The 14,860-nt window shown below is 49.8% G+C and overlaps 1 protein-coding gene across 12 annotated transcripts in view; it reads left to right on the top strand.

Moving 5' to 3' along the window:
* COL6A3 (collagen type VI alpha 3 chain) overlaps positions 1–11,013 on the top strand; it is a 58,016-nt gene extending 47,003 nt beyond the window's left edge. For 7 of the 12 annotated variants that reach the window (XM_064433528.1, XM_064433527.1, XM_064433533.1 and 4 more), the window contains 8 exons: positions 929–1,037; positions 1,742–2,013; positions 3,281–3,535; positions 5,081–5,155; positions 6,711–6,890; positions 7,006–7,059; positions 9,855–10,025; positions 10,144–11,013. In XM_064433528.1, the coding sequence (XP_064289598.1) occupies positions 929–1,037; positions 1,742–2,013; positions 3,281–3,535; positions 5,081–5,155; positions 6,711–6,890; positions 7,006–7,059; positions 9,855–10,025; positions 10,144–10,184 (1,157 nt within the window). In that variant the 3' untranslated portion in view covers positions 10,185–11,013. The remainder of the gene's footprint in view (positions 1–928; positions 1,038–1,741; positions 2,014–3,280; positions 3,536–5,080; positions 5,156–6,710; positions 6,891–7,005; positions 7,060–9,854; positions 10,026–10,143) is intronic. The other 5 variants (XM_064433531.1, XM_064433537.1, XM_064433538.1 and 2 more) reach the window with 3 other exon arrangements.
* Positions 11,014–14,860: the final 3,847 nt, after the last annotated feature.

Here is a 14,860-nt window from a genome sequence, read left to right as displayed (position 1 = left end):
GAGTATATCTGGGTTTTGTTCACTTTGGCCTCCCCATCCCCTTCCACGTTGATCCTCCAAGTAGAGTTTGCACTTCAGTGTGCTTTGCCTTGGTCTCCATGGGCTCACCTGTGGATCTCATCCCACCTGGCTTGCCTCTCACATAGATCCCACTGGGGCCCTTTGCAGCACTTCCTTGGAGCTCCTTGAACACCCAGCAAATCTTTCTTCCCAACTTCAGCCTAAACATCATGTCCAGCAGGCCCTTGGCTGGCTCAGGCTGAGATCTGGAGTTGCTCTATGCAGATTTCAGGACCAGATGTACAGGATTCTTTGCTCAGAAATAAATAAAGCTGCTGTATTTGGGATGTGCTGACTGTGCCTCAAAAATCTACATCTCAGCTTAGACAGAGAACCCAGGCTGGACCTCCAGCTTCCACAGATCCTAAACACACCCGTCCAGCAAGGATAAGAAGTAGACATCTTTTAGGAAATCTAGTTTTTAGCAAAAATTCCTGAAAACCAGATTAGTGGGCTGATATACCACTAATTCAGGAATGTCTTGCACTAAATAGGAAGCAAATATTTGGAAATAAATGTTTAGGTTATCTCGTTTGCTTTTTCCATTTACTGCTTACAGCAGTCCTGGAAACTTCTAACTCTTGAAAAAATTAACATTACCTGTGTGGTTGGAAGTGCCTTGTTACAAGAAACATGTTTATAAGTGACAGACTCAGGCAAACAGCCCTCTTGTAGTTAAGGCCCTCTTGTTTGTAAACTGGAATAACAAATCTCCCAACCCAGGATGTTGCAGTAACCAAACATCAAACAAGAAAAGGAAACTTATTTCCTTTTTTTTTTTTAAATTAAGAAGAAATAAATGTAATGTGTTGGTGGTGGGTATCCACCATCCTCAACTCCAGTATTTAATGTCTCTCTCCATCTCCAGGTGAATTTGCTTTCTACTTGTCTCCAGAGATAAGGAAACAGTGTGAGTGGCTCCAGAATGGTCAGCAAGTCCAGAGCCAGCACCCCGTGCTCGTCGGGCAGAAAGCAGTGTGAGTAATGCTCCGGGGAAAAGGAAAGGAAAAGCAACTTCACTTTCAAAAAATCAGGATTGTCTTTTAATTAATATAATTCTAATAATATTTCAATTAATTTTACTGGTTTCCCCAGTGCTGTGTCAAAAGAGCAACAGAGATATCTTACAGAGAAGGGTGATGTATAATTTTAATTTTGGGGTAAATTTCATATTTATAAATGTGTATGAAGGAGGTATATGCTGACTTTGATCATGTAGGTCAGGAATTCCAGAAATTACTATTAATTTGGGGCTTTCTACTCCAAAGGTTATTTTCAGAGGCTGGGCTGCCCTGGGTTATCTGATACAGAATCCTACATGGCATCCATGCTAATATTTTCTGAAGAGAAGTGACAGCTTGTTGTCACCCAGACTCACTGGTGGCACAGAGCTGTCCTGGCTTTAGAAGGCCAAACCCCTTGGAGTCAGGCACGCTGCAGATCTGTCTGCTGAGTTCACCCTTATCAGAGAATCACAGAACAGCTTGAGTTGGAAGGAACCTTAAAGAAGATCCTTCTTCCAAGCCCTTGCCACGGGGAGGGACACCTTCCACTAGGGGCACTTTGCACTGATTGGATCTAAGCACTTCTCACTCCCCACTGTGGGCAGATCTAAAGCTGGCAAAGACTCCTGCCAGTGGTTTCTAGGTCAGCTCATCTCCATTTCCACAATTCTGCTCAGGTTTGTGGCTCCCAACGCGACCGCCAGCCGGACCTTCACCGCCAGCACCACGGTCAGCGCAACCATCGAGCCAGCACCGAGCGCCCGCGCCAGAACCACTCCTGCCAGCACCACGGCCCAGGCCAGAGCTCCCGAGACCACCACAGCCAGCCCTGTGGCCCCGGGGAACGCCACTGCCCAGGGAGCAGCCAGTGCCACCACCCACACCAAAGCCAGGGCCACCAGCAACGCCACAGCCACCGCGGCCGGCGGCGGCAGGAGGAGACACAGCGGTATGTGAGCAGCTCTCCCCGTGTGGGCAGTGCCTCCCTCTAGGCTGAGACACAGCAGGTTGTGGCTCTTCTTGCCCCCTGAGAGGATTATTCCTGTGGGAAATGTCACTCACAGGCCAAATTTTGGTTTTAGGTGTAAATCAGGAAGTCTGTGCTGGGGCATTGTCAACTTGTGTTAAGAATTTTGTGCAAAAATGGGTGCCCCTAGGAAAAACACAAGCAGGAGCAATACATCCAGCTACAGAGAGCTTCTCTTTCTAGTGTGGGTCGTTTGTTTCCATTATTTCCTTGGAGCATTGCCCCTTGGCCAAGTTTTGCCATTAATGGTGGTTCATGTAATGACATTGTTTGAACTCTCAGCTAACAGGAATAGTTAGTTCATCCATGGATCGGTGTGGAGACCTGTTTGGGAAAGCCAAGCCTCTTTCAAGTGAGCACAGTTCATACAAAGGGGTATTTGCAAGGCATATCTGCACTAGCTGAGCAAGGGTCAGAGAATGTGTCCAAGCACGGGGAAGCTCATCCAGTCACTGATGGCAAGTCCCTGCATAAATAATAAAAATCAATAAATAAAAGCAATCAGCTTTTGCAAGGCTGATGCTTTCATCAGCTTGAGGGAAATAAACTTTTTGAATGTTTCTTGCTCCACCAGTGCTTCAAGCAATCAAGGTCTTATCCAGTGATCTGCCAGAGCAGGAAAACCTCTCCATAACAAATGCTTTGACCTGTAAAGGTTATCATCCCTGGAAGTGTTCAAGACCAGGTTGGACAGGGCTTGGAGCAACCTGGTCTAGGGGAAGATGTCCCTGCCCATGGCATGGGGTTGGAATGAGATGGTCTTGAAAGTCCCTTCCAACCCAAAGCAGTCTGTGATTTTATGTTCACTCTTAGGCAGGCTTGGCTTGAAGGTCTCTCAGCAGCTCAGTGAATCCACTGCACCCTAGGGAAGGAAGGATCTGACTGGGCACATTTACAGTGGTTGGGAAAGTGCAGGGAGTTTCAAGCTGTGAGAATCTTTTTTTTAAAAAAAGGCTTTGATTTGCTAGATTGCAACAGATTATTAAAGATAAATAAACTATTTGGTGAATCATCTGAGCTATGGAAAACAAAGCCTCCCCTGCAGTGGCATTTGAGACAGCCAGGTGCCAAGCTGGCTTTCACTTGCCATGCAAAGAAGATTCTGCAGCACTGAGGCACATCTTCCTTGAGATCTTTCCCTCTTCATTCCCTGCCTGGTGTCCCTTTTGACTCTGCCTCTGCCCTGCAGCAAAGACCCACGACATCCAGATCACAGATGTCACCGAGAGCAGTGCCAGGCTGCGCTGGGCCAGCCCCGAGCCCCACAGCACCTTTGATGTCACTGTCACCCTGGCACACGACCACTCCCTCGTGCAGAGGCAAAACCTGACCGGCACCGAGCACGTGATCCGCGGGCTCCGGAGCGGGCAGAAATACGTCGTGGTCATCACTGGCTACCAAAAATCCCAGCCCAAAATAACCTACACAGGCTCATTCAGCACGAGTAAGTGACTATTAAAAACATCTGGGCACTTATTTTTTATCATTAAGTGGGCACAGAAAGTGAGAGGGGGAAAAAAACCCCAAGGGATCGGGAATCATTCGGTACCAACAATCCCAGCTCTGTGCTAAGTTGTGTGACTTCATGTCTGATATCACCAGCAGGGTATGAGATGTGGCAAATGTGTTTCTTTGAAAAATGGGAGTTTGCACTTCAGCGGGGTTAAATCAGCACAGAATGTGGGGTTGTTAAAGGCAGTCCCACAGTGGGTTTGTTACGTGCTGGAGGGTTTGTACATCGGTGCAAAAGGTCTTGGTGGGGGCCCAGCCTGCACTACTGCAATTAATAATGAGTCAAACTGGTAAACTCAGTCCAGCCCGATTTCAAAATAAGCAAGTGAAGCTGCTTTCCTAATAGCTATTCCCATATCTACTGATCTGCTTCCCACACTATCCAGAAAAACCCACAAAGAGGAGATGAAATGGAAGGTTTAGTCCCTTGGGGATCCAAACTCCATGTCTGCACATCCATCCCCAAACTCTCTGGCATGGCCAAAAGTTTCTGTCTAAGACACAGCAAATTTATTTTTTTTTAATACAGTTGGCACAAAGGTGACTTGGCTTGGTGGTGTGAAGTTTGTGCTGGTCCTGCCAGTGCTGTGTCTGGCTTCCTCTGGCACTTCCAAGACAATCCCAGTGCCCATGGAGAGCCTTTCCTCTGGCTTCAGTGTGTTTGGACCAGTCCCTTACCTTTGCAAGCAATAAACCACAAAAATGTTGAGAAAAGACATCAGTGGGTAGAAGTAACATTTGCATGTGCTGAATTGGAGCTCCCAAAGCCCAGTGAAGCTGCTTTTCCCATGGAATAAATCCTGAACGGGAATAAACTGAGTAGGCAGTGGTGGCAAGCTGTGACCTGGACACTGAGTAGGATTGTCCCCCTGAGCCACACCCAAACCACACACTAAAGAAAAGCAAATCCAGCCCTCCCCGTGGCTGCAGACTCCTCCATGGAATTTTTTTCACCTGTGACAATCCTCACCATAAATCTTAGAGGGATGTGAGGCCTGGTGGGAGGAGTGTGCTCCAAGAGAACCCTTGAAGGAACAAGAAAGGACAGATCCATCATGGATTGGCTCCCTTGAGGGATGCCAATTTTGTTCTGCCATCTCCAAGGCCAGGGAGACCAAAGCTAAACTGGCTCCAGAGAGAGCACACCCAGCTCCTGAAGCCCTGCCCCGTCGGTGCTGTGGGGTGAGCGGGGCCATCCAAAGCAGTCACATGGACTCCTGAGGATGCTCCTCTGTGGTGACCCCCGAGGATGAGCCCAAGCAGAGCCACTGGGGAGGGAAGGTGATCCCATCCTGGCACAGCCAGGCAGTTGGGGATTGCTCATCCCATCAGCTGCCTCCAATAAACATTTCTCATATCTGTGTGCTGGGCTGAGATCCAGACGTGGCCCCCGTGCTGGAGCTGGGGCCGGGGATTTTGTTTGTGACTCCACTGAGGGTGCTGCTGCTGCTTGAGTGACCCTCTGCTCTCCCCACAGAGACCCTGGCGCAGTCCCAGGTGCCCCTGGCCAACATGATGCTCAACACTGAGCCACTGGAAGGGCCTGAGAGTGGTGAGTGCTGGCCACGGGGGGATTGCTGGGCTGGGGGCTCTCACTAACACCAAGGGATCTGCAGGTCCTTGGCTTTGCAGAGCCAGCTGATCATGGCCTTGGTGACACCCTTGGCAGTACAGGTCAGAGCCCTGCTTTGGGGCCTCTGCCTCTTTTCATGGCTTTGGGTGGCATCAAGCTCATCACACCGGTGCTGTCACACTCAGTGGTACCATCAGTGTCACCACCCCTCCTCCAAGGGCCTGGAACAGCTCTCAGCCTTCACCAAGCAGCACAGCCACGGCAGGCACACCAACTGTGGATCTGCCATCCCAAACTCCTCCCTGAATCATCGCTCCCACGTTTTCCTTCAAACATTTTGCTTGTGCTGGGGTTCATTTTCTTCGCAAAGCGGTCTGAGAGCACGGGGAAATGCTGCTGCTCAGCGTGTTCAGCAGCATTTGTGGAGCTGTTGTTGAGCTCTGGCTGCTGGTGTTGAGTGGGATGAGCACGGATCTCATTCATGCCTGGCTGGTGGCTTGAATGGAGCTTTGTGCAGCCGAGGGGACAAGGGCTTGTCCTGGACCATCTTGTTTCTCCTTCCTGCATGACCCTTCATCCTTCCCTTCCCGTGTGCTCCTGCTCATTTGACCCCTCTCCTTGCCACTGCCATCCCCTTCATCCCTCCTTGGTCCCATCAGGTGACAAGCACCCCTGGCTTTGTTTAACCCCTTGTTTAACCCCTTGGCACCAAACCAGGTGTGTGGGCTTCTCCTGCCCCAGGGAAAAGGGATGTGCTGTGTGCTTTGCTCTGCACTTCCACACAGACCTCTCCATCTCAGCTCCATTTGCTGACCCACTTGCAGCAAACACCTCTGCCTGAGGATTTATGGCAGCCAGCAATCCAGGGGGAGCATTCCCCAAGGATGCTAATCCAAAGGTTTTGAACAAAATAAAGACTCTAAAGAGGGCAGGGAATTGGGGATGGGTTTAGCTGAGCCTCCTCCAGTTCATGGGAGACACCCATGTATAAATCTTCTGAGAGACCTTTGAGGAAAACCCACACTCTGCCCTCCTTATATGGGTAAAATAGCATGGATGGCCCAGCACAGCTAATAAAAACTCTGGGATTTGGACCTAAATTATCTTTTTTGGGGCAGGAAAGGAACATATGTTTAAGTCTTCATTGAGCCTTCACATACACCAGGTGCAACTTGCTTTGAGAGATAAACACAAGGACTAGAAGTTGCTGCCAAGACAAAGAGCTTTGAAAACAGGGCAGGGGGATTTGTGTCAGGGCTCACTCCTGAGTGCCCCAGTGGGGAGTAAGGGGCTCCCACTATGGTGCTCCAAGGATCTGGGGTTGGATCTGTGACAAAACCAAGAGCAAGAAGAGGTAAACTGGAGGCTGAGGAAGGTTTGCATCCAGCAAAGCAAGACAAAACACACCAGAGGGAAATGCCACCAGTCCTGAACCAGACTCTATTTTCCCTTTTTTCCCTCTTTTCAATCTCTTTGCTTTTTCAGCTTTTAACCCTCTCAGAATCACTTAACCTTTGCACCTTTTGCCATGCAGATTGGCCAGACCCTTGCTTGCTGGACTTTGACATGGGCATGCAGTGCAAGGACTATCAGATTGTGTGGTTCTTTGACTCCAAACACAAGTTCTGCAGCCAGGGTTGGTATGGTGGCTGTGGAGGTAATGCCAATAGATTTGAGACCGAAGCTGAGTGCTATAACAAATGCTTAAAGCCATGTAAGTACCCCACGAGGATTCACCCTTTTGCATTTTGTCCTACTGTCAAATGATGTTTGTATCCGAGAGAAAACACCATTTAAAATCCAAACCCGTGCACTTTTTCCTCCTCCAGCAGCAGATGAGAAAGCCATGCAGCAGCCACCCCTTGAGAAAAGATTATCATCAGGTAACACACCTCCCAAAAAATTTAATCATCACAAACAAAGCAAACCCATTCTTTCACCTTGACCATTTCACAGCATGCATCCAAGCCTGTCCAACCCCAGACCAAAAGTAGCCCAAACTTAGTTTTCATTTGCTCCTTCACACCACCATGCCCTTCCATTTGCTTTGCATGAGCCAGTCACTTTGCATGTGTGCTGTCCCACCAGGATGTGCTGTGTTGGCACAGCCTGAGTGGCAAAGCCCACTGGATTTCATGAGGGACCTGGGGCTGCTGAACTGGAGTGTGGCACGGTCCCAAAGCGGTTTGTGTTATCTCTGTGTGACCAAGAAGTGCCACCCCTCTGCTGGAATGTAGAGAACTCCCAACATTTCTCTGCCTGTGACCAAAACACCTGATGGAAAGTGACTCCCTGGGGCTTGGGCATTGCATGGAGACGTTTTCCTTCATCACCAAAAGAGAAAAGCCAAGCTTGAGGGAGGAGCCCGCAGGAAAGCGGCGATGCCCTCCTCTCCTCAAGGAGTTTCTGAGGTTAAGGGGTTATGTTTGCAAACCTCTTCAAAACCTGGGAAGGGAGAAGAGGCTTGAAATCACCTGTGTTGGTTCAGCAAGGTGTTGGGATGGAAGCAGAGCCCAGAAAATCCTTATCAGAGCAGCCTTCTCCTCCCAGAGGTGTTTTAGGGCCCTTTGTGGAGCTGGGAGGGAAACCAAGGAGTGAAGACAGGTCTAGTACCTAAAGGCAGGGCTTTAGTTCTCCATGCAGTGGCATGACAGGGTTTGAAAAGGCAAGTTACAGACCCTTCCACCTCATTTGACTTTCTTAGGTTCATTTTAGGATCCTTAAATCACATTGGGAACTTTTGTCACTGGCAGCCCTGCAGCGATGTGGAGGCAAGGAGGAGGCGGCCTCCACCAGCCACAGCGATGTCCGGGGTGGCAAAAGGGGATCTCAAGGTGCTTTGGGGATGCAAATGGGCATCATGGATCCTCTGGCTGTAATTTGAACACTTTGCTGCCAGAGGAAGCAGCACACAGCTTCACTCCAGAGCAGGATTCCACCCTGGGAGAGCAGGGAAGCCTCCCTGATGAGGTTTTCTCTGGAGAGCGCTGTGTTTCTGCTAGCCCTCTCCCACAGGCCAGCCCCTTCTGATCACTGTCACATGCTTTGATGATGTTTCCAGCAACTGTTTCTGAGGCTAAAGTGATATTTCATCAACTTGGCACCGCTCTGCCCTGGGCACAGAGTCAAGAAAAGCAGCCTTGGGGCCCTGGAGGGATGTTCAGGTCTCTGCCCGCGGCGCTCTGCTCGCTTTATTCCCTTTCCATTTTCTGCAAAGCCAGAGCTTGAATCCACATGGAAAATGGACACAGGAGTTCAGTGCAGCTCAGCTTTTAAGGTGCTGGGTGGTGGCTCAGGCTCTGGGTTCAGCCCTCAGCAGGTGCAACAATGAGAAATGAGTTGGGCTCCCAAAACTTAAGGCACTTTGGGTGCAAAACCTGCACCAGACCACTTCCCCTTGGAAGCCTTTCAAATGCTGTGATCCCCTTTAATTATGGACTTTTAATATAATTTTGCTTGTGTAGATGTGGAACATGAGACATGGTTTAGTGGTGGGCTTGGCAGTGCTGGAGTAATGGTTGGTCTCAAGGGTCTTAGAGGACTTTTCCAACCTTGATGATTCTATGGTTTTATTTTTTTTATTGTTATTAATTTTTTTACCACGACAAAACTCTTAAGTGTAACTGAGGAGCCCAGGCACACATTTTCTGCATGACTTAAAACCCTATCTCTACCCATCTTTTCAATCTGCTACAGCTTAAAACACATTTTAACTCCCTAGTTCTTGCTCTCCATCAATTCTTGGAAATTTTTGAGTAAACTTGTTTCATTTCAGAAGTAGGGGCAAATTAGGTTATATAAGCAAAAGAAATCCTTCTGTTTTGATTAGTGTTTGGATTTCATTCCTGTGCAGGGTTTGGGATAGAGTCATTCCTGTGTTTCACATCTGCTGGATTTCAGTGTTTTGGAAGGTGGGGAAGAAGGGAGATGGGCTTTGGAAAAAGAAAATCTGAATATAAAAAAAGGCAAAGAGCCTGCCTAAGGCATGGGGAAGCTTTCGGCTGTAGGAGCCCAAAAGCAAAGCTGGACTGGAAGATCAATACTGATTTCTGACTCCCCCTTATCTGTGGTGTTTGTGCTGTGCTGAGCAGAGGTGGAACAAGCTCCTTCTGCTTTCCTGTGTGAAGGGAGGTGTTTTAATTTCATTTAAATAAAAATGCTTGGCAATTTCTTTTAGCCACATCCAAGTGCTCTGTTGTTTTGTTCCCCGCTCACCCAGCGAGGGATGCAAGATGCCATGGGCAGTGTGTGGTGGACCCAGGAGCATCTTCACATGGCAAATTTCTCTTTTAAATGAAGTCAGTCCTTTTAGTGGTGCCAGTACTTCTTGCCTTGCAGCCCAGCCAGTCCTCTCCCAGTTCTGAGACCTGCCAGCTCATTTCCTACGGATCCAAGGGATTTGCAGACAACCACTGCTATGCAACACTCTGCCTTCATCGCTCTTGGATGCATGGTAGCAACACAGGAGACAAACAAACCTGTGACCTCCAGGGAAAGAGGCTCTCTTTGCAAAGAAGGGGATGGGATTTAGTCATCTAAATCAGGAGATTGCACAGTCTGAGCTCTGGATGCCCTTTCTCAGCCTGCATTCCAGCCCTGCCCTGCAGACACACTCAGAAAAGGCTGTGCTTCACCCAGGGGTGCTACTGACCACTGTTGCTCCTGCTTTTCTCCACAGTCATGGATATCTGCCGGCTGCAGAAGGACGAGGGCACCTGCAGGAACTTTGTGCTGAAGTGGTACTACGACCCCGAGACCAAGAGCTGCGCCCGCTTCTGGTACGGCGGCTGCGGCGGCAACGAGAACAGGTTCAACACGCAGAAAGAATGTGAAAAACTCTGCTCCCCTGGTAAGAGGGACCCGCCAAATCCCTGGCATCCCCCCTCTGCTGCTGTTGGCAGCTGCCTCGTTTATCTTCCCTCAGTACCCTGCATCAAAACCTTATTTATTCCTTCTTTCCCCACCAGGTACCATCAACCCCGGCGCAGTGACGACGATGGGGACATAGAGCCAGGGGCTGGCCAACACTTACCTCTGAGACAGCATCACCTTTGCCACCTTGCCCCCATAGAAGCTAAAAGGGTATAGACAACCTTGCACTGTAATATTTCATGCTTTTAACTCCCAAGCAAACCCCGAGGAGAGGGTTTTGCTGCATGACCTATCAATATGGTGCTAAACTGTTTGTGGACTGAGTGCTACAAGTGCCTGGGTTATATTGTATAGCTTCAACATTGCCAAATATTTACCCAAGTGCAGATTGTTATTGTCTCTCAACGTGTCTCTAAATTAGCCTTTTCCCCCCCAGTTCTGGCTGTCTGCCTATCTAAGGCACCATAAAAATGAGTAAAAAAAAAATCATCATAATTTCACTGCAACTTGTTACCTGCTTGCTTTTATCCTTCTCATAACTGAGCGTAATTTTACAGGGGAAGCCTTTGTGTAAGAGAGTGGCTGATTCTGATAAAAAATTGGTTCCATTTTCACTCTTCCTCTTTTTTTTTTTTTTTCTCCTTTTGCTGGATTTGATCTCAGACTAGATCTCTTGTATGCATTTGTACCACATGTGGCCAACCGAACTAGCAAGGAAAAGGAAGCAAATTTTCCAAATGCAAATGTACTGCTGGGACCAAGGCCTCAGTTAACAAATCTTTAAATTGTGGTGTAGGATGCCTCTGGCATTCTTCTGATGTTGTATGTTTTATAAAATACAAAGCAAAGCAGTCTGGGGAGGGGGAGCAGTGGGAGGGAGGGGGGTTTTATTTTTATTGTGGATTCTGTGTCAGGAAGTCTATACAAAGAACTTTTAAATAAAGTCTAATGGAGGTTTTGAGAAACTTGTGTGTTTGTCTTTGTTAAAGCCAGTGTGGGTATCAATGGAATGATTTTCCAGGGTCTGGAAAGCAATTATTTGTGGGGTGGGGGGAATCCCACTGTTCCTCAAAGGGAGGATAGATGTATTAAGGGTCTTCAGGGGAACAGCACTGAGAGGCTGCTGGCAACCTGGAGATTTCCAGCTTGGAAAAAAGGTGGAAACAGAGATGTCTTGGATGTGAAACCTCCATTCTGAAGGAACTTAAACTGAGCTGGACATGGCATTTAGCAACTTGGCCTTAGCCAATCCTGGGTGTCCCTGTGTGACTCAATGACCCCATAAGTATTTTCATCTGTCTCCTTCGCTTTCCACAGCCATGATTTTCACCCTTCCTCTCCTTCTCTGAGCTCACCCAAGGAAGATAAAATTCCCAGAAACAATGCACATTTCCCTGCCCCTTCAAAACCTCCCCCTGAAAGCAGAAAGCAGATGAAAGTGGCCACCCAGGGCACAGGGCAGCTCTGGGCTGTGGGGCTGGTGTCCTCAGTTTCCCTGAGCTCCATTGCTGTCCCCAGGCAGGGCTTGATAACGCTTCCCATGGCCTGCTGGAAGGAAAAAGGGAGCCTTACAGGAACATGCCATGGAAAGGGCAACTGGAACACCAAAACCAGGGCATTGGTGAGGGAGAACTGGGAGAGGGAACCGACTTCTGGAGAGCTGGGTCGGATTGGTTAAATCCTGGATAAGGAGACCCTTGCCATTCAGGGCTTATCCAGGTGCTCTTCCACGGCTCAGGGTGAGGCTGTCAAGAGGACAAGGCCATCTGCTGCTGTCCTGCTGCTTTCTGAGGCACTTCAGGCAGGTTCCTGTGGGCCATGACAGGAAATATTCCACATGTGTTGCACACACAACCAGGATGCCATTGGAGGCATCTCCCATATACCTGAATTATTGCACATGATCCAGGGGTTTCCAAGGGCATAAGAGCTCACAGGGCTGCTCTGGGCTTTGTCCTGGTGGGCATTTATAGCTCAGGCATCCCATTCTTGGCACGAGGAGCAGCCCAGAGACCAAAACTTCCCGTCAGAACAGCGCCACTCATGTGGGGACAGGGGACAGCTCGGATGGGGGTGAGCCAGGATGTGGCAGCTGAGCTGGGGAAGCTGCACTGCTCATTTGGCACTTTCCCCAAGCACACCACAAGGGCTTCATCAGAAAAAGAGGGGAATAGGCAAAAATTATTTCTTTATTTATTTAGTTAGTTATCATTGTAACTGGCTCTTGCAGCGGCTCCGAGGCACTCAGGAGCCCGCCCTGCATCTCACCGTGCACCGGGCATGGCCAAGCCCCTCTTTTCTGCTCTCCAAAGCTGCACTTAGGTTAAAGCCATCCTTCCCTCCGTCCTCCCAGCCCTCTGCAGCACGGGAGAGGTTTTCCCCATGCCTGCGCCGCCTCCGCTTCCCGGGGCAGCCGCTTTCCATGGCCCGTGCATCCCTCCAGGATGCCGGGGCGGCTCGGGCAGGGGCCCCTCATCCCCTCCCATCCCCGGGGCGTTGCAGGCGCCTCCCGAGCCTTGTAAGGAAGCTCGGGACGCCCCGGGCCCCCGGCCAGCGGCCACGAGGAGATGCGCATGGAAGTCATCGGCAGCCGGGAGCGCATCTGCCAGCGTGGCTGCAGGAGCAGAGCAGGAGTGAAAAATAGCCCAGGCCTGGCCCGATCCTGGCTGCCGCTGGGGAGCCCCCAGATCCACGCCCTGCTGCTTTTGGGGTGGTCTCGGACCCCCCCTCTAGGCAGATTTATTCTGCAGATGTCACCTCCTGCATCAGAAATGCCCCCGGAGTTGCCTCAAAAGATCAGTCTTACAGTCCTGCCCAGGAAAAGCCATAAAAGCCAGACCCGGGCTAGAATATCCCTCCAAGCTGAGGGCACGTTGTGAGATAGAAGATTATCGCTGGAATTGCTCTAAATCTCTGGAGTTTTCCAGGAAAACCTTCACAGGTTGAGGTGACCCTGCTTCGGGGGCCTGCATAAAGTCCGGGTGAGCCTGGAGTGTAATGCTGTGTCTCCAAATCTGAGTGCTGATTCTGCCCCGAGGAAAGGACCACACAATGGTCTGGGTTGGAGGGACCTTAAAGCTCATCTTGTTCCACCCCCTGCCATGGGCAGGGACACCTTCTACCAGCCCAGGGTGCTCCAAGCCCTGTCCAGCCTGGACTGGGCACTGCCAGGGATGGAGCAGCGTGCCAGGGCCTGCCCACCCTCCCAGGGAAGAATTCCATCCCAATATCTAAACCCTCATTTTTAATTCATTCCCCTTTGTACTGTCACTACATCTTTCTTTTATTGTCCCTTCAGGTCCTGAAGGGAGATGGGTGAGGCACAATCAGCAGAGCCACCAGCCCTTAAAAACCAGGGAATTTCCTCATGGAGCATTTCACAGTCAGGCTGCCCAGAAGAAGCCACAAAATCCTACACCCACACTTCATCCTTAAAGAGTGACAGTGGACAGTCCCTGGGACAAACTGTTACAAAAAGTCACTGTCAAATCTCACTTTTTCCAGTTGAAATCCAGAGGGTTCTGGATGACTCTGCTGCCCTTGGAGACCAGAAAGATATGAGCTGGTGAGAACTACAGGGTTCAACCCTAGAGCACAGACATAACCACTTATGGTACCAGTGGTGCCATAAAAATGAAGAGCAGAATGTGTCCTGGAGTTCAACACTGAAGCCAGACCCTTAAATTTAGGACAGCATCAGCATTTAGTGCTTGGTTAGCTTCCCTCAATGCTGCAGCTTTGCATTTAATCACAGCCTTCCAGGGAGACCTTTACAAGGAGAGGCAAAGTGGCTCTGACACATTTTATTAGCCAGTATTAAATTTATTACATCACTAAAAGAAGCCAGTCTAGAAGTCTATGGATGCTCAGATGTACCTGCCCAGATCCTTCCTCAGTTTTCCAGCAATGCCCTACACGGCCAGTGTTGACACTGCAGGGTCAGGAGTTCAAGAAAAATGGAAAAGTCCAGGGCATTCCTGGAAATTAGGACTGTATCCACGTGCTTGAGCAGAGATGCAGATAAATCTGGAGCAGCTGAGCCTGCGCTAAGGATCTTTGGGAAACGGGGACAGAAATGTGGGCATTTCCTTGGCCAGGGGTCTGCTGCCTGTGGGATGGAAATACTGCAACTCCCAACCCCAAAATCGCCTGCAGTAAGATGGAGATGGTCAGGTAAAAGAAGGGGATTTGGAAGATCCTGGATTTTCTAGGTGCTCCATTGCTTTCTGCCTATGTTTTACAGCCCCACAAGTGTTTTGGGGCAGAATAGTTAGAATGTCCTGGGGAGCAGCACCTGGCAGGGAACAAGCAAGCACCATTCCCATGAGCTGAGCTGAGCATCCCGCGTGGTTCTAAATCCCCAAAACTTTAATCCACGACAACTTTAAACTCCTCAGACCTTGCCCAAAGGCCGGGATCACTCAAAATGGCAGCAGGCAGCTCTCGCGAAGCACAGCCTTCCCAAAAGCAAACCCCGGGGCTCCGTGGGACGTGGCGGGATAAACAGCCCCGGCGAGAGCCGGGAGTGCGCTCCAGCTGCGGGATGATTTATGGGACGGCTTTTTTGGGTGGTTTTTTTTTTTTTTTTGGTTAAACAGAGCAGATCCGAACCAGATGTGTAACCTTTATCTCCATCGCTGGGGGAGCAGACAGGGGAGAGGGAGCGACGTTTGAGTTTCCATGAGCGGCCGCTCCGCAGCCTCCCGAAGCCAGCTCAGGAAGAAAAATGAGCCCCAGCAGCCAGGAAACTTCGCTCAGCCCCGTGTTTTGTTTCCCCCTCCGTCGCCGCGGAGACGGAGCCGAAATGAAAAG

Source organism: Passer domesticus, chromosome 10, assembly GCF_036417665.1.
Source record: "Passer domesticus isolate bPasDom1 chromosome 10, bPasDom1.hap1, whole genome shotgun sequence".
Taxonomy (NCBI): domain Eukaryota; kingdom Metazoa; phylum Chordata; class Aves; order Passeriformes; family Passeridae; genus Passer; species Passer domesticus.
Note: the sequence above shows the minus strand (reverse complement) of the source record. Positions and strands in the feature narration are given on the sequence as shown.